Source organism: Acomys minous, assembly GCF_964271855.1.
Source record: "Acomys minous genome assembly, chromosome: 16".
Taxonomy (NCBI): domain Eukaryota; kingdom Metazoa; phylum Chordata; class Mammalia; order Rodentia; family Muridae; genus Acomys; species Acomys minous.
Genome location: NC_140498.1, coordinates 14,512,349 through 14,533,701, shown reverse-complemented (window position 1 = coordinate 14,533,701; position 21,353 = coordinate 14,512,349). Strand labels below are relative to the sequence as shown.

The following is a 21,353-nucleotide window of genomic DNA, read 5'->3' as shown; positions in this document are numbered from 1 at the left end:
TCATGCCGCCATTTTCTGGGGACGTACGGCAGAGGAGAGAAGGTGCTGCGTTAGGCTCTTTCCGTGTGTGATAGTCATGCTTACACAGTGAAGGTCAAATAGCGCCTACCACTTTCCCTGTTACAGATGAGAAAGAGGTGTTTGTTCTCTTTTTTTAAACAAAGGTCTTACCATTAAAATAAAAGGAAATCAGGCAGTCACACTGAGCTAGATTTGGTGATATAGCCCAAGGTCTTAAAAATACAACTTTCTTCGGTGCTAGAGCAATTGCTCAGAGGTTGAAAGCCCTGGCTGCTCTTGCAGAGGACCTGGGTTTGGTTCCCATCCACCAAATGGCAGTTATAACCATCTGTGCTCTGGTTCTAAGAGAGACATCTCCCTCTCTGGCCTCCAAGAGCACCAGGCACACATGTGGTGCACAGTTATACATGCAGGCAAAACAACCATGTACATTTTTAAAAATAAAACTTTCTTTTCTTTTTTTGAGATAGGGTTTCTCTGTGTAGCCTTGGCTGTCCTGGACTCTCTCTGTAGACCAGGCTGGCCTCGAACTCACAGCGATCCACCTGCCTCTGGCTCCCAAGTGCTAGGATTACAGCCATGTGACATCTTACCTGGCTAAATACAGCTTTCTGAAGCTAGGGGTATGTCTCTGTTAGTAACATGCCTGCTACAGAAGCATACTGACCTAAGTTCAACCTCCAGCACATACTTATAAAACAGAGTGGAGTGACCCATGTTTTTAATCCCAGAACTGGAGAGCTAGAGATGGCTGGTTGATCCCTGGATCTCCCTGTTCAGTGATCCTAGTTCAACTGGGGAGTCACCTAGGTATCAGGTTTCCAAAACTGTTCTAAAAGGCTGATGAGTAATGACACCAAAGATTGACCTCTGGCCAAAATGCAAATGCAAATGCACACACACACACACACACAGAGAGAGAGAGAGAGAGAGAGAGAGAGAGAGAGAGAGAGAGAGAGAGAGATGAATATGCGTATACACATGAAGACAACATATGCAACACAGAGTGCAATTTTCTTACCTGTACATCTATCACAACTTCCTCTGTCAAGGGCAAATTTTTATTTCATAAAGAAATGTCCCATTTAGTCATTTTTTTTTTACAAATATTCTTGATGGCAAACATTTTAAATTATAGGATCTTAATAGGCTGAACACAGAGACCAAATTTTGAAAGGATCCTTGGGGTCACTTGATTGATAGCTTGTGCCTATGTTTCACAGCTGATGCTGAGGATCACTGATATGTATATGTATATATATATATATATATATATATATATATATATATATATATATATATATATATATATATAAGGGGCAGGATAGAGGAGCATCAGAAATCACAAAGAGGTGACAAGATGACAGAAACGTAAGGAGAAACAGAAGGACAACTCAACCCACAGAGATGAGTGGTAATCAGCTCTGGCTGTCTGGTTGCTCTATAACAGGGGGAGAAGAAAAAAAAAAAGAATCCCATCTAAAAGATGAAAAGAAACCATTGACACTTCTTTGCCCAGGACAGAAACCACGGTTTTCTGAAGCCTCTAGCTGTTTTTTGGTTCTGGTGCTGCTCATTGTCCCACTAGGGGCCAGCAGGGGAGAAGAGGCCCAATATTCTACTCCTTGGGTCTCATGGGTTTTGGCTGGTGCCATCTGGAGAGGAAATCTATTATTTAGGACTGAGCTAACCTTTGACCATGATTACAAAAAAAAAACAATTAATTGCAAGTTAAGGAGCCCAGGTGCAATCAGTCACATCCTCAATGTAGAAGACTATTGTGAATAAAGGGAAGGTCTGATGTCAGCAGACCAAGAATTTCAGGAAGCAGAAGGTTTGGCTTAGGCAGGAAAGGGTGTGGTGCATGGGTAGGCTTGCCCTTGGTGGCTAGAAGGATGAACCCATCACCTGAGGATAATGGCAAAGATGGTAGCTAGCCCTGAGCTTGAGGCGCAACCCCTGTGTAGGTCTATCTCCCTATTGCAATGCTCACTGAGGACTCTGAAGTTCACAAGTGTAATTAACCTTCACCGCTTCCGCCCACCAGCAGTGTGTTTCATGCTGAGCTGGCTTTGAAGGAATCGAGACCAGTCTTCTGCGTGGAGCTCGTCGCTGTGCTCACGTCTTCATTCTGACACACGTGGGCGACACCCCGGGACTAGAAACCAGCCACTTCAGGGTGTACAAACTGTAGCATCATCAGCCTTAGAGAACCATCCCCACCCATAGGCTAAATCCACACACAGGAACCAAGGGAAGAAGACCTCATCAAGCACAAGCACAAAAGCACAGGAAAGAACAAACTTCCAAACCTCTGATATGAGTAGGGGACAGAGAAAATAACATGCAACAACTGAATGAACCAACAAAGCAAGCAAGAAAATACAGATATTAGCAACCCCTTTCCATAGTAACTCTAAATGTAAATAATTATAACCCTCCAATTGAGTGAAGACTGGCTGATCCAATTTAAAAACAATATCCAATGATGGATTGTTTATAAGAAACACACCAACAGCCGGCAGTGGTGGTGCATGGCCTTTAATCCCACCACTCGGAAGGCAGAGGAAGGTGGATCTCTGTGAGTTCGAAACCAGCCTGGTCTACAGAACAAGTCCCAGGAGAGTCAAGGCTACACAGAGAAACCCTGTCTCAAAAAACAAAACAAAAACAAAGGAAGAAAGGAAGGAAGGAAGGAAAGAAAGAAAGAAAGACACTAGCAAAAGACAAGATTGGAAGTGATAGGAATTCCATACATCAGGAAAATGGAAGCCTGAAACAAGCAGAAGTAGCCATACTTACATATGATAATACAAAAGTAAGGTCACTGCTGTGTTACTAAACGGGACAATCCGTCAAGAATGTGTGCACCAAATATTCATGCACACTAATTCATAGAAAAACACTACTGGTCAGAGATGGACTCCTAGAGTCCAAGATAATAATGCTGAGTGAATTCAGATCCCACTCATGAATAAGTAGATAATTTAGTTCAAGAAAATCAACAAATGAGCTTCTGAGTTACGTTGTACCCTAGGTCAAAGAGACCTAGACATCTACAAAGCATTCCACCAAACAGCTACAAAATACAAAATACAAAATACAATGACCCATGCACCTTATCTAAAAATCAGTGACATTTTAGGCAAGAAAGTAAGTTTTAACAAACATAATCAAATTAATTCATTGTATAATTATCATATATACTTGATATTTGGTATATGATATCATATGTCATTATATATTATCATAGTGGAATAAAACCAGAAATCAAGAGGAAAAGAAATGGCATAAACTATACAAGAACATATAGGTCGTAAAATACAGTCTCAAATCATAAGTGGTTTGTTGAGGAAAACATAGAAAAATATTTTCTAAATCCTCTATTCAAATAAAAATAAAATAAAATAAAATTTATGAGAACCTTTGGTTACAGAAATATAGTTATTGATCCTTACACTAAAAATCAAATTGTGAATTAATAAATTGATACATTTCAAAGGTTTAGAAAAAAAATGTAGAACCTCAAAACCAGTAGAAAGAAAGCAATAGTAAGGGACAGAGCACAAATTGATTAAATGGAAACCAAAATAGCAGTACAAAAAAGAAAGAAAGATAAGAAAGGAAAGGAAAGAAAAAGAAAAACATTTGACTTTTTGATAAGAAAGCAAAATGAACAAGCCCTTGCATAAACTAACTGAAGAAAGTAAGAGGTGGCCCAAATTAGTAACAACTGGGGGAGCATTATAGTGGATACCAATGAAATCCAGAGGACCACTAGAGAATACTTTGAAAATGTAGGTTCTGAACACATTAAAAAAAATCTAGAGGAAATAACTGAATTCCTAGAAGCGTATGACCTACCCAAATTAAATCGAGACAGTAAAAACAACTTCCTCAGATCTGTATTAAGTGATGAAAATAGAACAGCAGTAATGAGTCACCCAACAAAGAAAAAGCCCAAGACTGGAAGGAATCACTGCCAAGTTCTATCAGATCTTTAAAGAAACGCTCCTGAAACTATTTCAGAGGCTGGAAAGGGAAGGAGCATTACCAAAGTCATTCTATAAAACTGGTGTGACTCTAACCCCACATCCAGATAAAGAGAGGGGTTGGGATGAAGGGAGAGACATAAATACAGACTAGGACAGGAAGAACGGAGGAAGAGAGAAACAGAGAGATGGTGAGACTGCCTATACACTAGTTTCCTTGACAAACAGCAAAAATTTCTGTGGTTACCTGCACAGGATAAAGCCAAAAGCCCAGCACAGATGGAGAGATGACCTTCACGCTCCACCCTTTTACTGAGGCGCTATCTGTGGTTGATAGTTTTCATGACAGGAGGACTCATTCCTTTCTGAGGATGAGGACACTGATATAACACTATGCTCCAGTGGATGGCCCCACACCGTGCTCAGCTGGACTTCATGAGTCACAAGAATAGGTTTAAAAAGACATGAAGTTATAAAGGGGTCATGTTGGTAGAGATATAGGGAAAGCTGAGAGGAGCAAACAGGATAGATGTGATCATATCACATGTTATAGCTTAGATGCATTAAATCCCCAGGAATAAAGGAAAAATTAAATGTTTTTCAGAAAAAAAATGCTTGTAAAACTAATTTAAAGCCACATTTAAAAGATCAGATAGTATAATCAGGTTGGTTTCTTTCAGAGGATGCAAGGATGGTCCAACATTCGCAAATCAGCCCATGTAACACATCACAGAGATGGATGCATGGACAGAAGTTATATGACCATGTCAGTACATGCAGGAAAGCCTTTGATAAAATCCAGCATCCTCTCATGATAAAAAAAAAAAAAAAAACCAATGAAACTAGGAATAAAAATAGCATACCTCAGTATAATAAAGATTTTGTAACAAATATACAACCAATGTTATATTAAGTGAGGAAAAACCTAAAAGCATTTCCTGTAAAGTTGGGTATAAGACAATCGTGTCCACTTTCTTCACTCATAGTGCATGTACTCTTTGGAGTCTGGGAGCTATAAAGAAAGAATAAAGAAACAGAAGACATCCAAACTGGAAAGAATGAAGTCCAATTATCTCCATTTTCAGACAACATGGTCTATACTTAAAAGACTAAAGATTCTATTAGGAGACTCTTTGATCTGATAAAAAATTTTCTGGAAATTGCAAGTATATGAAAACATACAAAATCAGTAGCTTTGCTATACGGCTATAAAATACTTGCTGAAAAATGATTTTAAGTTCCATTCACACTAACTTTTTTTTCCTTTTCTTTTTTTTTTCTTTTTTTCTTTTTTTTTTCCCACACTAACTTTAAAAATAGAAACACTTATGCATCAGCTTCCTTGTTGTTTCTATGTGAAAATATTCTGACAAAAAGTAGCTCAGGGAAAGAAGAGTTGCTATTGGATCACAAATCCCAGAAGGATATGTTATGCCCAAATTTTGAGAGACTCCCCAAAGAGACCACCAAGAGCCGAGTCCAATGCAATGGCAAGGAAGTCTTTATTGCAGGTTCAAACCTGGGCCACCCCTCTCACGGACTGGCACAGCAGATGCAGGGAAGTGGCCTCAAGTCTCAACTGAGAGGGCTTTTTATAGGTTTTAGACAAAAAAATGGGTTTTACAGTATATGATTGGATGGCATTTGAGCAGAAAACCTGCCAGCAGGGAGTTACAAGCCTTAGTGTTTTTGTGGTTGGGTAATAGGTGTAAGGGCAAGTTGGCCCATAGAAAAGATTGGTTGAAGTAGTCATGGGGGCATTAGGAACTTTGGCCTGGCTTCTCATAATTGGTTGTTGCTATGTACCAGGCCACCTGCTGGTCAGCTTGACCAACAGAGAATGTATTTGGACTTTCTCAAGGTGAGCTGACTGTATTGCTAGGGAATATTTTTCTGTTTAGACTAGTTTGTGGTTTTTCTGGAAGCTGGATTCAGCCCTTAGCTAGGTTTAACACAAAATGGAGCTTCTTTTTCAAAATGGAGTTTGTCTGGTCTTTTCAGATAGAACCCACTGTCATGAGGAAGGCATGGCAGCAGGAACCGGCTGATCACATAGCAACTACACACAGGAAGCAGAAAACAGGAAGTAGGGCACAGCTATAATGCTTCAAAACCCACCCCTTTGGAGATACTTCCTCCAGCAAGGCTGTATCGGCTAAGGATTCCTTGACCCCTCCCCAGATAGCAACATTAGGTGGAGCCGAAGTTTTTAAACACACGATCCTATGGGGAACATTTCAAACCAAGACAGCCTAGCAATGAACCTAACAAGGAGTGGAAAGGACTCTATAATTAAACCTCAAAACACAGATGAATCAGTGAATGAGACACTACAGAACGGAAGAGTCTCCCTCTTCCCTTCCTCATGGGTCAGCAGAACTACAATGTGAAAATGGGCATATTGCTGAGAACTCTCTGCAGAGTCAGCGCAGTCCCCATAAAAATTCCATTAGCCCCCTTTATAGAAATAGGAAATGGAGCTCCTGATCTCAAATTATACCACAGGGCTATAGTGATGAAACCTGCATGGCAATGGCACAAAAACAGACATGATAACCATTGATTGGAACGAAGCAGAGTTTCTAAAAAGAGAACCGTGCCAACTAAAGCATGGTGCCAAAAATACACATCAGAGCAAGGGCACCCTCTTCAGCCGTATTGTTGAGGAAGCCAGAGTCCCACAAGCATTCTTTTCACTTAGTAAAAAATAAAAAATAAACTCAAAATAGATCAAGGCCTTCATTTAAGACCCCAAATTCTGAATCTGCTAGAGGGAATTAGAGGGAAAATACCGAAATTTAGGCCTTGCCTGAGGACGCTCTGTAAAGAACCCTAGTAGGTCAGGGTGTGACAAATGGGATTTCACACAATTAAAAATCTTTTGGACTTCAAAAGAGACAATCAGCAGAGTGGAGAAAGAGCCTGCAGAATGGGAGAATAAAACTGTTCACTATTCATCTGCAAGAGATTAAATACTAAAAAAGAAGAAAAAAAAATCCAGTCAGTAACTGGAGCGCTGAACTGAACAGACTGTTCTCAAAAGAAACATAAATAATCAAGAAATGATTGAAAATCTGTTCAGCATTCTTAGCCATGAAGGAAGTACAAATCAAATTCACACTGAGTTTCCACTCACTCCAGTCAAAATGGCTAAAATTGTGCTGGTGAGAGGCTCGGCGGACACAGATGCACGGAGCAAAGCCCAGAAACCCAAACTTGAGTCTTGGAACCTCCGTGGTGGAAAGAGACAAGCAGCTCCTGCAAGTTGGCTTCTGACCCTCACATGCACACACGTGTGCATGGATACACACGAAATAAATAAACATGCAACTAGAACAGAAACATTCCTTCTTTTTAAAATCTAAAATATCGCAGATCAAGAAAAGAATGCTAGGTAAGAGGACACATGCTTTGAATCCCAGCATTCAGGAAGCAGAGGCAGACAGTTTTCTGCACGTTTGAGGCCAGTCTGGTATACATAAGGAGTTCAGAAAAATAAAAACGAAAACAAGGTCCACACTACTTCTGGGAATATCAACTAGCCGGTATGGCTGTTCCTCAAAAACTAAAAACGTAACTAGCATAGAAATATGGTCCAGCCACACCAAATACACCTTTGGATGTCACAGAGATGGAGACAGTGTTCACAACAGCAGAAGTGCACATCAACAGACAACAGACAAATGAGTGAGGAGAAGGTGCTCTCTGCACCAAGGAGCTCCACTAAGGGATAAAAATGGAACTCTTTTGTTTGCAGAAAAATCAACAGGTTAGAAGGTATCAGATTAAGTGAGGTAAAGCAGGCTCAGAAAGCCAAGCACTACAAATTTCTCTTATAGGCAGACTACAGACTTTAAAACATAAAAATGTATAAACTCGGGAGCCGGAGAGATGGTTCAGCGATTAAGGGCATTTGCTGCCCTTGCTGAGGACTTGGGTTTGGTTCTCAGAACCCACATGACTTGTAACCCCACTTTCAGAGTATCCTATGCTCCCTTTGGGCCTCTATAGTCACTGCACACAGATGATGCACATATACACGTATAGACACTCATACATAGTATGAATAAAATTAATATATAAAATTTTACATAAATTTATATTTATATGAACATAATTTTATATTTATATAAAACGAATAAGCCTGAAATATATACATATATAGCAAAGAGGGTTATTTGGGTAGTTTTCTTTACCAGCATATAAGACACTAAATGATATAATACAGTCATTAAGGACAGAATGAATTCGAGGTGAGAGTTAACCAGAGCCTCCCAAGGCCATCCATCATGCTGCCCTGTTTTATTATCTCTGTGGTGTTTATGACCTGCTGACGTCTTCTTCGATCATCTATTTATATATTTACCATCTGGCTTCCTCCTGAAACTGCATCTCAGCTCAGTGAGGTCACTGGAACCTTGCCTTGCTATTTGAGCTGTGCCCCCAGCATATTATCCAGTGCTTAGCAGAAAGTCCGGGTTCAGTAAATGTTTGTTGAACTACTCACAGAAGGCTATACAGCAGAGGTCTGATGAGAAGTCATCCAGAAGGCATGTAGAGATTTGGGGAGACCTGCGGGGGCCATTCCTGTGCAATCTATGGATAAAGAAAGTTCAAAGAGGGCCTGGAGAGATAGCAGTTAAGGGCACTGGCTGCTCTTCCAAAGGACCAGAGTGCAATTCCCAGCACCCAGATGGCAGCTCACTGTAACTCCAAGATCTGACACCGCCACACAGACACACATGCAAGCAAACACCAAGGCACATAAAATAAAAATAAAGTCTTTTTAAAAGTTTCTTTAAAAAGAAGAAAGAAAGAAAGTCCAAAGCATGTTCATTGGTGATAAGGTTTGTGGGGCAGTCAGGGGAAGGACCTACCTTCACAATACCCTTTTCAGCCAGTGACCTTGTGTGCGTCTATCTGTGTCCTGTTTATTGAGGGGTGCCTCCCATCCGGAACATCGTATATCACTCCCTGTGTACTGTGCACCAGCTTCATGCAGTTAGGATTTGGTACATGTTTGCAAGATAAAATAAATCAAAGCAGTGAGTCAGCCACTGAATCGGAGTGGTGTGGACGCCACCATCAGGTTGAGATGCACAAGTCACTCACTGGTACAGGTTAAAAGTCATCCTGTATTGGCTTTTCCTCTGCTTCCTTCTGCACCCCTGAGTTGTAAAATCACTGTGGCTACACTCTCTGAGCGCAGTGGCTTCTGAAATATCTTTATTTGCTGTTTTGTGTTTACTGGAAGCTGAACAGGCTTTTGATAAAGGTATCTCCTTGTTGAAGAGACGGCATGCCATTCGACAAGAAAGTGGAAAAGTAATGAAGAATTATTAATAAAACTATCACCTCGGTGGGTCTGAGCTCCAGCGTCGGGAATTCCAGCCTCATCACTATCCCAGCATATGCAGTGCGTGCACTTGCATTTAATTAATCCCAACATCAAAAAAAACGCAAGCCGTTATGCACATACATCCAATTAAGGAGATGTCTGAGTGTAGATTTTAATAACCTTGAGAATTTATTCAGTTAGGCCAGAAGCCTGGGCTCCTCTCATATATTTTATGTCTCTTTATAGCAGTGCAGGGGGAGAGGCAATAAGCAGAGTATACAAACCCAATTCAGGGATTTAAAAAAAAAAAAAGAAAGGAAAGAAGAAATAGACCAACTTAATATTGTGGCCAGAACCAAGGTGTGGCCTCAGCTGTTCCTTGTGAGTGGCCTGTCAAGCAGACCCAGAAAACCTGGGGCGGCTCTAGCCACAAATATTTTCCACGATTAAGGGCAGCTTGCATTCACAGTGGGAGGATGAGGCTTGGGGAGCCAGCTCAAGGGTTAAAGTGCTTACAGTACAAATGTGGGGAGCAGAGGCCAGATCCAGGACACCCACATAGATGCTGCTTGGCTCTAATCTCACTGTTCAGAAGGCAGAGACAGGGTACCCAGACTACCTAACTAGGCAAACTCTTGCTGCTGGTGAGAGAGTCTGCCCTTAGTGTAAGATGGAATAAGATGCCTGCCATCAACCTCTGGCAGGCTGCACTCATATGTGTGCCCATTTATGTGTGTACTAGTGCACACATACACGTACAAGCAATAAGACAAAAAAATTTAAAAAGACAAGACTGTTTGGGAATCCTGGCTGCTTCCGTCAAAAGTAACCTGATGCCCATGCACAAAGTGTCAGGTGTCAGAGACCTCCGTCCATTCCCAGGGGGCTGGGAAAAATCACTACACCAGTTCAGGCCAATTCCACTTGTCCAATGAGGGGTGAATCCAGGTAATTCAGCCTTCCTTCCCAGTGCCCATGTTGAGCGGTCTATTGATGTCTGAGTGCTAAACTACTTACAAAGGAGAACACAGAATTCCGAGACAGAAAGCAGAGATGGTGTCTGCATGGTTTCATGCCCAAATGACGAGCCACTCACTCATATGACCCCCCCTGAGGAGCCCTGCCAGATGCCGCTGTGAATAGCAGACAATTCCATACAACATGACATTCTTACACCATGTTGAATAATGCTTTATAGAAAGAGAGCAGTAAGCATGTAGGCTCCCTCCTTGGGGTTATAGTGATACCCTCCCACCACCTGAACTCCTCAAACCAGGCAATAGTGATTTCAGGTCCTGTATTCACCTCTCCATAGCTGCACAATGTGAAGGAGTTAGGGTTCCTCCTCTGTGGCTTCTTCTCATCTGTCAAAGATGCCAGCAGCATCACCATTGTTGCATGGCAAGGATGCTGTGGTTGCACGTACTAGGGACAGAGAAGGCATGTCGTAAATAGCCAGTCAGTGTCAGCTGCTGTCATCACTGCTCCCCATCGCTGTCGGTGTCAGTATGACTGATGAGAAGCCTCGCATTATGTCTTTCAGATTGTGAAGCTGGAAAAGAACGGCATTGGTTACCACTACATCCTCGCCAACCTGGTGAGTAGAGTGTCACGAGTTGCCCAGTGGTGCTTCCCACACCAAGGGTCTGAGCTTGCTCCACACCCACCTGATGGGAGCCGTGTGGGAGGAAGGGACGATTCTCAGTGGCGTCCCTAAATCTTCAAGACACTAAATGTACCTCTTTACCTCCATCCTTCTGCTATAGTTTCTGTTCTGTTTGCTATGAAAACAAAAAACAAAACAAAACAACAAAACAGCTCTAGATTATCATCCGTCATTGTGGGAAGTCAAGGAAGGAACTTCAAACAGCTGGTCACATCCCATCCAGTCAAAAGCAGAGAGAAATGGACGTTTGCTGACTTGCTTGCTTGCTTGCGCTCAGCTCATATTCACTACTTTTATTAAGTTCATGGAGTAGGCAACAGTGTCACCCACAGTGAGCTGGGTCTTCCCATAGCAATCACTTGATTAAGAGAGCCCCCAACAGGTGTGCCCATCACTCAAGCCAGTTGTGGCGGCTTGAGTAGGTTTGTCCCCTGCCCCCATATATTCAGGTGTTTGAATGTTTGGCCATAGGGAGTGGCGCTATTAGCGGGTGTGGCTTTATTGGAGGAGATGTGGCCCTGTTAGAGGAAGTGCATCACACCATGTCTGCCTGGATGTTGCCGTGCTGCCCTCATGATGATAATGGACTAAACCTCTAAAGCTGTAAGCCAGCCCCCAGTTAAATGTTTTCCCTTGTAAGAGTTGCCTTGGTCATGATGCTGTTGCTGTGAGGAGACTCTGCCCTCGGTACAAGATCAGCTGCCAGCTGTAGGGCAGGAGCTGGAAACCAAGGCCTCACCTGAACAACACGCAGGGGAGCTGTTGGTCATCTGGTGAGATCCTTTTGCTCTCTGTCTGTGCTGACAGAGACACAGGGCCTCCCAGATCCCTGCACTTCCCTGAGAAGCCAGTGCAAGACCCACATCCAGGCAGAGGTGGTGCTGGAGAAGGAGCTGAGCAATGGAAGCCCAAGCTAGGACCCCAATGTGGACATTCTGTCACCGAGACTCTCCGCTCAGGTGATGATAGGTTGTGTCAAGGTGAAGCTGACCACCACAATTCCCCCTTTCAAACCACAGCACGCTGCCTGTGAGCTTCTAGCTGCCCTTGAGAGAGCATGCTGGAGGGCTAGTGCAGCCTTTTATTCCACATTCTAGCCTCCTCTGATCAGCTCTAGACTTTGGAGTGAGGGGGGAAAAAATCACTACATCTTGGAATGGACATTAAATGTCCGGATCCAACTGGTCTCCAACTCAATGGTTGTTTTACTGTTCTCAAGTACAGACATTTAAATCACAATTATGCTAAAACTGACAGTCCTTTAACCAGGAACCATCTTACAGCATGACCTATATTAATGTCCATTTAGAGAGGTTTTTTTCTTCTTTTTTATATACAGACTAGATAAGCCTGTGTTTTCTTTTAAAAAAAAATGTTTTCCTTCAGCACACTGCAGCTGTTTATTGGGTGCTATTATTTTGCATGCCACAAAGACAGTTTGCTTTCTCAAATCTTGTGTGTGCACATACTTTTATATAGACTGGATCTGAGTTTTCTTTTATAGTCATTATTTCCATTAAGTGTATTTTTTCTATCATGTTTCTCACTCATGTTTTATGTCATAAACTTTGATTCTTGGAGCTCTTTTTCCCCATAGTCAAATGTGATATTCTTATACACTCAGACCCATATTTTAGAGACTTTCTTAAGATTAAATTCATAGACCACACAGTAACTTGCAGGGCTCGGTTTCACGGTTCTGTGTATATTTATGGGGTTATGAAGCCATCACAACTTTATTTTGAGCACTCCATCACCCCACCCAAACCCATGCACATCAATAGCCATTACATAATTCACCCTCCAAGCTCCTCCAGCCCCGGAAAATCGCTGATATGCGTTCTAACTCGGTGTTTTCCTTTTTTTATTGCTGGATGGTAGTCCATTATAGAGAGGCGGCCTGTTTTTTCACATCCATCCCACAGCGGATGGACTACCTCTAAGTCCTTGTCACCTTGGGACTGCATACAAGTCGGACCCCTGAGGGACACCTAGGCAGTGCACCCAGGCTGTGCCCTGGTTGTGTACCAAACTCTGTGCTGACCACTTTCAGGAACTGCACAGTTCTTGCACAGTGACTGCAGCTGCCTCCAAGCCCTGAGCCCACAATACATACGGCCATGAGTCCGTTTCCATTGCCCTGGCCCATCTTCTTAACTTTCTATGTTTCCATTCAGTTGTGATTTTTTTTTTACTACATTTGAATCTATTTAAATGTTAACCTTAATGAGCTGAACATATAGCCATGTCTTGTTTAAGTCAGGGTATCTTGTTCTGAGCGACGTTGAAAGAAAGAACTAAAGTATTGGTATTTTATACTATATTGTGAATAAACATCATTTGGTTGAAGTAAGGCACACAGTCTGTGTCTAAACGTGGGGTCCAGACATCTGCCTAACCCTTAAATTCTGTCCTGCCTGCTCTCCAGCCTTAGCCTTCCAGGCTTTCCCGGTCTCTACCCTCTGAATCTCCCTTGCCTTGGCTGCCCCAGTGCCTCACTATCAGGGTTGGAACTTGGAAGGGCTTATTGAAAAAGGTTAATTTAAACTCAGACATTGATGGCTAACGCCATCATCTTTTCAAGATGTTTGCATGAGTGGTGCCTGTTTAGGAACTTCACGGGGAAGCCAAGGTTCTCACCCCTGAAAGACCATCTGCAAAAATGAAAGTTGTTCACTAGAACTGAGGAAACCTGCAATATCTCCTCACATCCCACATCCACAATGCTGGGTGGGAGGTACCATGGAAGTCAAGCCCATCAGAATCCCTGGTGCTTGTAGGGAAACAGAGGCATCAAGAGAACATAGCTTGGCTAGTGTCGTGCAGCAGTAAGCAGCGTAGGTAGGCAAGCACCAAGTTGGTGACAGCATCTACTGCTCCAGCACACCTGCTGCTTGGGGCGGGGGGGGGGGGGGGGGCGTTGGGGAGGCACAGAACCTGGGCATGCGCAGTGACCTCAGGTGGTAACACTGAAATGATTCAGTGGCCTCATAGCCTATGAAGGAAGGACCCAGGTAGTTACACCGCCAGTCCTCATCTGTCACCAAGTGACCCCTCAGCCGCAGCATCCCCCAGTCAGACCCTCAGGTTGCCCTATCCTTCTGGTCCACAGTTTTCTTTGGACCTAATGCCTTCTCAGATCCTTACAGCTGCCACTAATAGGCTGCAAATTGCAAACACCAGCCAGATACGAAAGACTGGCGTGTTCCAATAGATTAGTTGATAATTAGGCTTCAAATTCCTAATTAATTCAGTTTGAAACATGGTGGAGGATGTGCTCTGTTTTCTTTCCCCTTCAGAGAAATATCACAATTTATAAGATGATCAGTTTTTAGAAGTTCAGCCACATAATTAGCCTGCTGCTGCATGGAGCTGGCCCTCTTCTTCGGAGCACTGCAGTTAGGGTGCAATTGTAGATTAAGGAACAGAAACCCTTTGGGAAGGGTGAGCACACTGCACAGTCCTTTTCACTCGGGCAGAAGGTCTGGACTTCAGAGCAATGCTCAGGAATCTTCCCTCTGGTCACTTTGGAGGATCCTGTGGGATTCAAATCACCACCCGTGGAGACCTGGAAGAGGGAGGAGAACGGAGAACGGGGGCAGGGAACGGCTTATGGAGAAGGAATCTGAAGGATCCAAACCCTGCTCTGTGCTCGGATGTCACTCTCACTTGGCTAGCTTTCTTCTAGCCAACAAGCCTCAGACCTCAGTTTCTCCACTTTTTAGTTGGGAATAGTAATTCTTTGTCTCCTTAGGGTGTCATCGGGTATATGTGTTGTCATATGCCAAATGTATTGCCAGATGAGAAGTTAAGTGTTCCACACAGGTGGAGAATTCTTTAAAATTATTTCTTATATTTTACGTAGTTTATATTTTAAGATTATAGTGTAATTATATCATTTCCCCCTTCATCTTTCCTCCCTCTGCATCCTCTCACACACTACTCCTTGCTCCTATTAAATCTATTGTCTCTCTTTCATTAATAACATACATTCACATATACACCCTGCCCGGTCTGTACAATGTAACTTGTATGTATGTGTTCAGAGCTGACCACTTGGTGGTGGATAAGCAGTTGATGTGCTCCTCCCTGGGGAAGACTGTTTCTCCCACTCTCCTTAGCATTCCTTAGTTGCCCATACAGTACTGAGGACTCATGAGCTTTCCCCTGTCCATGTCAGCATATCTGTTGCTGTGATCTTTATCCAGCTCATGGTTGGGCAGTCATGCTGGTGAGATTTTATGGGGGGGGGGTCTAGCTTCTGATATTTCTAGGATATACAATCTCACAGAAAACTCCTTGCTTCTCTGACTCTTACAATTTTTCTACCCTCTCTTCTACAATGATCACTGAGTTTTTAGGAACAGGAGTCATGTTATAGACATATCCATTGGGACTGAGTGCTCTACAACTCTGGATTTTGATTGGTTGTATGTGGTTTTCTATAATGGTCCTCATCTGTTACGAAGAGACGTTTCCTTGCTGATGAGTGGGGACTACACTTACCTGTGGGCATAAGGACCAATATTTAGAATGTAATTAGTGGTGGTTGTAGGTTCTCCAAGAGTTCTTGGCCAGATTTCAGGTTTCAGGCATGTGTCTCCTCCTGTCCACAATCAGTTTAATGTGTCTTTATCATATGGCAGAGGGCTCTCTAACCATTGACCACCAGTCCCCATCTCAGCCTTGACTCACACCTATCTTGCCCTTCCACACCCCAGCCCAAGACAACCACTTCCCTACTTCCTGCCTCTCCGTGCTTCTCCACTCCAGACACACATTTCCATGCCCTCCATCAAACTCTGATTTAATATCCCGACCCTCTTGATGGCCCCTGCGGCTGACATTATAATCACCTTCCCATATAAAGACCCAAAGGTAAGATGACTTCCCCAATGTAACCAGATTTAGAAAACAAAAGAAGAAGGTTTCCCCTACAGTCCACAGAAGCCCAGGCTCCATGGTTTCACTTCTGTAAGCTGTGACACTTGGGCATAGACAGTTGGGGAGAGAGCTGTAGGGGCAGGCCTCTGCCAAGAAGGTGAAGTTCAGTGGCGGTAGTAAAAATCCAAAATGCAAACTCAATGGAGTGTCGTTCAAGCAATTCTTTCTAGTCTGGCAGAAGCTGAGGAAGGGATGGTGGGTTCTGGTCTCCCGTTAGCTTTCTGGGGGTCTTCGGGATCCAGGGCAGCCAGCCATTCATACCTTATGGCCACCACTAACTCCAGAGGCACTTAGAGTCAGAAGTTTTGGTCCATACAGCAGGTAGTTCACACCCCCAGATTGATTTCCTTAGCCCAAGAAGAAACTGTTCTTCAATCTCTTGCTCACCCACACTGAGAAATCTGTAGAGTCCTTCTGTAAGGCCTAGCTCACCCACTCCCCTTCCCTCAGCACCATATGGGGTCACATTTGCTTCAGAAGCCTCTGTTGAGCAATGGTACAAGCACTGTTGAGAAAGGTAGCTCTGCTATTGAACAGACTTGAGTTTGATTTCTGGTTTGTCCTTATCAGCTGTGTGTCCTTAGTCAAATTCCTTACACTCTCTGAGCTGCCGTGGCTTATGTCTAAAAAGAAGTAAGAACGTTAATTGCCTCCTTCAGTGATGCTATGAGAATTAGGCAAGATGAGGTATAGGAAGTGCTTAAAGTAATACATGACCTCAAATGGGCACTTAATAATTGTTGGTAATTACTACCATAATTATCATCATCACTGTCATCATCATCATTACTAGCATTCCTATCTGGGGATGAGATACAATCTTTGAGGTCCCTCAGGCCCCTCCTACATCAAATTTCATCTTCTCTTCATATGCCACCATAGCCCCAAGGACCTTCCACTTACCATAATTGAGATTAGGAAAGCCATGCAGATCTGCACGATGCCTTCTTTGCCGTTAGTCTGAAATGCACGAAGGCAGCACGTGACCTGTTTCATCTCCTGCTGACTTCCCAGGGCCTGGTAGAATGAGCTGAAAAGAATGCATTTGTTTGAGAAGTCACTGAAGAAAGGCATGAAGCAGTGAAGTGGTTTCTCAGGAGCATTTGTACCATGCTTTATGTACTTACCAACAACACTTCAGGTCTGATAAAATAAGCAGAGCCGGGCTGGGAAAATGGCTCAATGATTAAAGTCTCTTCGAGTGTTAGGACTAAAGTTTGCACGTCCAGAAACACTGTGAATGCAAGTGGGTGTGGCAGCCTCAGAAGGAGTATGTGGGATCCCATGAGCAAGCTGGCTAGTGACACTAGTCATATCCATATCCAAGACCTGTGGGTTTGATTAAGAGACCCTGTCTCAACTTATAAGATGAGGCAGCTATAGGATTATTCCTGACATCAACCTCAGGTCTCCACACACACATTCATTTACATGTTCACACACCCACATACATGTGAGACCACACACATGCAAACATGTATACACAGAAACAATATTTCTGCAGAAAGGCCAGGAGTGTAAATACAGTCATAAATATGCAAATGATAGGTAAATGATGGGCAAGTCTTCTCACCCACTCCCCAGGAAGGACCTCTTCTCTGCTCCATGCCTGAGTGAGGCCCACTCTTCTGGTTCCTGGGATGGAAGTGCCTGCATCTGGGATGCCCCTTACTTCTTCAGGGCTTTGGCAGTCTTCGTAGCCTCTGCCAACAGGGCATGGCCTGTCTTCTGCTTTTTCTGGTCACTTCAGGCTCTGGAGGAGAATAACCCACAGGCCTACCTTGAGCACTGGTAATGCTTGTTACTGGCTCTCTGGTGTGTGCATCTTCAACCCAGATTCCCTCCTGTTCTCTAGTTCTTTCTAGAACTAGGATGTGAGTTTTGACAGTTGACTAAGCCACCATAAGGACTAGTCATGTCCCTTGCCTGGTACTATTGGGCTCATGAAGGAAGCCCTGGGAATTACACACCTTCTCTCTCTCTCTCTCTCTCTCTCTCTCTCTCTCTCTCTCTCTCTCTCTCTCTCTCTCTCTCTCTCTCGCCTGTAAACACCTGACCTTGTTCTCCAAACAGATCACATAATGTTAAGGGGACAAGGGTGATGTCTGTGGCTGATACACAGATCTACATTAGCCATCTGAGACATGAGACTATGACATCAGAGAAAGGCAGTCAGGAACTCCAGGATATCTGGGAAAGATCAAGATGAGGCACCTACACACACACCAGCATGAGAGTAAAAAAAAAAAAATGTGCCCTCCACCTGGTTTCAGGAACCCGAGAGAGCTGGGCCTGAAGGTCCCTAAAAACTCTTGTCTTACCAACCCCTCACTGCTCAGAGAAGCCACCTAGAATGCTGGGACTGCAACCTTGCTTCTTGCTTCATTTTTCCCTGGGACTGCTATTATTTTGTCCTTACTTCTGGTCAGCATTCATGCAGATGCACAGAACAGGGGCTGCAGTTACTGTCCACATGGGAAGCACCCTATGACCACTTACAACTACACCCAGCAGGTGAGAAGAATGGGTTAATAGGAAGAGCTCAGTGCCTGCCTCCCTCCTCCCTGTCTGCTCCTCTTCCTAGGCCTGAAGAACAAACAAGAGAGCAGGAGGAATGGAGCCCCAGGAGCCATAGAACCCAGGAGCAGGGCAGGCCTCCGTCCTGAGAGTGAGACATGTGGCTGAGTCAATCCTCATAGTGGCCTCAGGAGGATCATCTAACAATCCTGCATTTGCTCCTTTTTTTTTTTTTACTGATGAAGACAACACTGTCTTTGATTACAGGACACTGAGAAATTATGCTCAAACTGACCATGGAACATCTCTCCCTGCTGTTTAGCTTTTTGTAGCATTGTAAAGTGCTGGGATGGCTACTGGGGGAGGAAAGGCATCAATGATCCTGCCCCAGCACAGTAGTGCCATGGCTACAAGGACAACAGTTACTTCATGAATGTATATAAGGCCTGCTCCCTAGGAGGGTTTTTGTGTCTCATTACTGTGAACCTTCTCAAAGTCCATGTCTGAGGAGATCATACGCCCCAGGAGTGAATCAACCAGTGCTGTTTTGATACATAGTTGTTCTCAGCTGGTTTTCCAAGTCACCATTTCTTTATATTTTCATCCATTTCTGCTATGCATTCAGTGGGCACCTACTGCATTTGAGGACTTGAGAATGAATAAATCATCATTTTACAAAAATGTGGGTTTTTTTTAAAGTCCTGCCTGGCTTTCTCCACATAAGATTGTTGAGACTGTATAGGAAGATATTGGTTAAGGTCCACCAGTAATTCCAGACATAATAAGTCACCCTATGCCAAGAAAACTCAAAAGGTTGAATGTATTCTGAACTTCGGCAGGCCAAGAGTCAGCCACAACCCCAATCAGTCAGGGCAGAAGTGAGATGATGCCATTCAATGGAAGGCAGAGCAACCTCAGACCATGTAGGGCTTCTCCAAACCCTGTGTCAACAGCCCAGGCTGAGGAGCCCCAACCTACAGCAAAGTCAGCAGTTTATCCTAAATCTCAGGACTGAAAGACAGCTGGGGACCCCGAGGAACCTTTATAATATCTTGTCTATAATGGACATGTGTAGGATCAGCTTGCTGATGTGCGCAGGAACCTCTCTCCCTGACTTCCGAGCTTGACTGAATAAGTCAACAGTGTCCTGTTACACTGTGAAAGGCACATTTATTAGCTGAATTTCATACAACTACAACACTGTATTGACATATTAGAGACCAGGTAAGCTTTGTGTGTCACCAGAGATTATGTGGGATAAGGGTGCCTTTGAAGGCTTGTTAAGATGGCTAAAACAGGAAAATGTGGAAATTTTTATGCAAAGACATGGGTGCTTGAGGACACAATTAAGTCCTCAGCTGGAGAGTTTTCACTTGTATCCATATTCATCAGCACTTACCTGTGTGACTGTAGACTCGTAGGTAGAGATGAAAGCACCCCAAGGAAGGAAGTCTGCTTGGGGTTGAAGCTCTGTTTTCAGATGGAATCTTGGGGAACGCCCAACAGTGTAAAAGATTAAAAGCAAGGATACCTTGGTAAGCATGAGAGGTGGAAGGTGGGCCTCTGTCTTTTGTTCCTTCCACTAAGGTAGCATGGTGATCTCTGACCAGCCCGAGGCTGGGACATACGTTGGAGGATTCTTGATCTGACAGGTGTCTTTGATAAGTCAGTAACCACTTTCCTGTACATGTTAACATGGATCCCCTAGAGAAAGGAGCTCATGGCCTTGAAGGACAGGGCAAGACTTTACATGATTACCCCTAAAACTCCCTCCCTGGTGCTCTTATCTCTAACCTGGTTCACAATAAAACATACATAGAAAAGTCAATCAAAACAGTCCTTTAGTGCTTGAGACAAAAGCTGAGGCCAAGAGGCAACAGGGTTGATGCTTATAAGGAAGAATAGATTAAGTTCTCTTCCTTCATGTCTCTGTATGTTCTTAACTTATCTCCCTGCACCTTGCACTGTTTGTGGACCCTGGGGCTGTGGTCTCTGCCTTTGAGGAGCTCACCACCTCAGATAACAAACACATACAGAAATAAGGAGCAGAGAGGTCAATACTCCCAGTGGCAACATACATCAGAGGCACTGGAGTTAAGCGCCCTGGTCTCCAAAAGACCTGCCCCCTTGTGGGAAGATGAAGCTGCCTATTCCAAGGGGTCCTGCAGAGAAGAGAAGGTAGGTGGCTGGATGCGCAGAAGCAGAGGTGGAAGGCCGAGCCAGAGAGTCAGTCACCTTCCCCTCTCCATCACTCACTAGTTGGAGCCACACTAGTTGTAGAGCTGAAAGCCAAATCCACAAGTTTCCCAGTGTTAATAGAGGAGGCTGTTGGTGTGCTTACGAGGTTTAAATGTGATCATTAAGGCATTGGCCCCATGGCAATGCCTGCTACCTTGTTCGGTTTAGGCTGCTTCATGCAAAACAGCAATGGCTGCTGTTATCAATTTAACAAAACTCAGTCTCCCTTGAGATCATACTGTTCATCTGTTTGCCCCACTTTGCGTTACCTTAGAGAACAAATTTCCCACCTCTTTCCCATGACAACCCTCCCAAGAGTCAAATACATCCTTCGCCTACCCTCTCAATCTTCCATTATATTTCAGGCTGCTCGTCTCTGCTTTCCAACCCTTCCTAACAGGAGGCAACTTTCAAACCATACGCTCCTGTGACTGCTCTCCCCACAGAGCTGTCATCTGAGATATTTCTCTGACAACCTGGGGAAAACTTGATGTGTTCAACCTGTACCATTCAGAGTAAAAAGTATGGGTCTTTTTGATTTGGTCTGATCTTTCCTCTTCTTGATGTCAGGTGGCTGGGATAGAAAAGCTTTCCCCTCCCCGCCCCCTCCCAACACAAGCCAGTGTTAGCTTATTAA

The 21,353-nt window shown here is 43.7% G+C and overlaps 1 protein-coding gene across 3 annotated transcripts in view; it reads left to right on the top strand.

The window, feature by feature from the left end:
- GRIA1 (glutamate ionotropic receptor AMPA type subunit 1) overlaps positions 1-21,353 on the top strand; it is a 307,990-nt gene that overhangs the window by 170,421 nt on the left and 116,216 nt on the right. For all 3 annotated transcript variants that reach the window (XM_084763795.1, XM_084763794.1, XM_084763796.1), the window contains exon 5: positions 10,895-10,948. In XM_084763795.1, the coding sequence (XP_084619921.1) occupies positions 10,895-10,948 (54 nt within the window). The remainder of the gene's footprint in view (positions 1-10,894; positions 10,949-21,353) is intronic.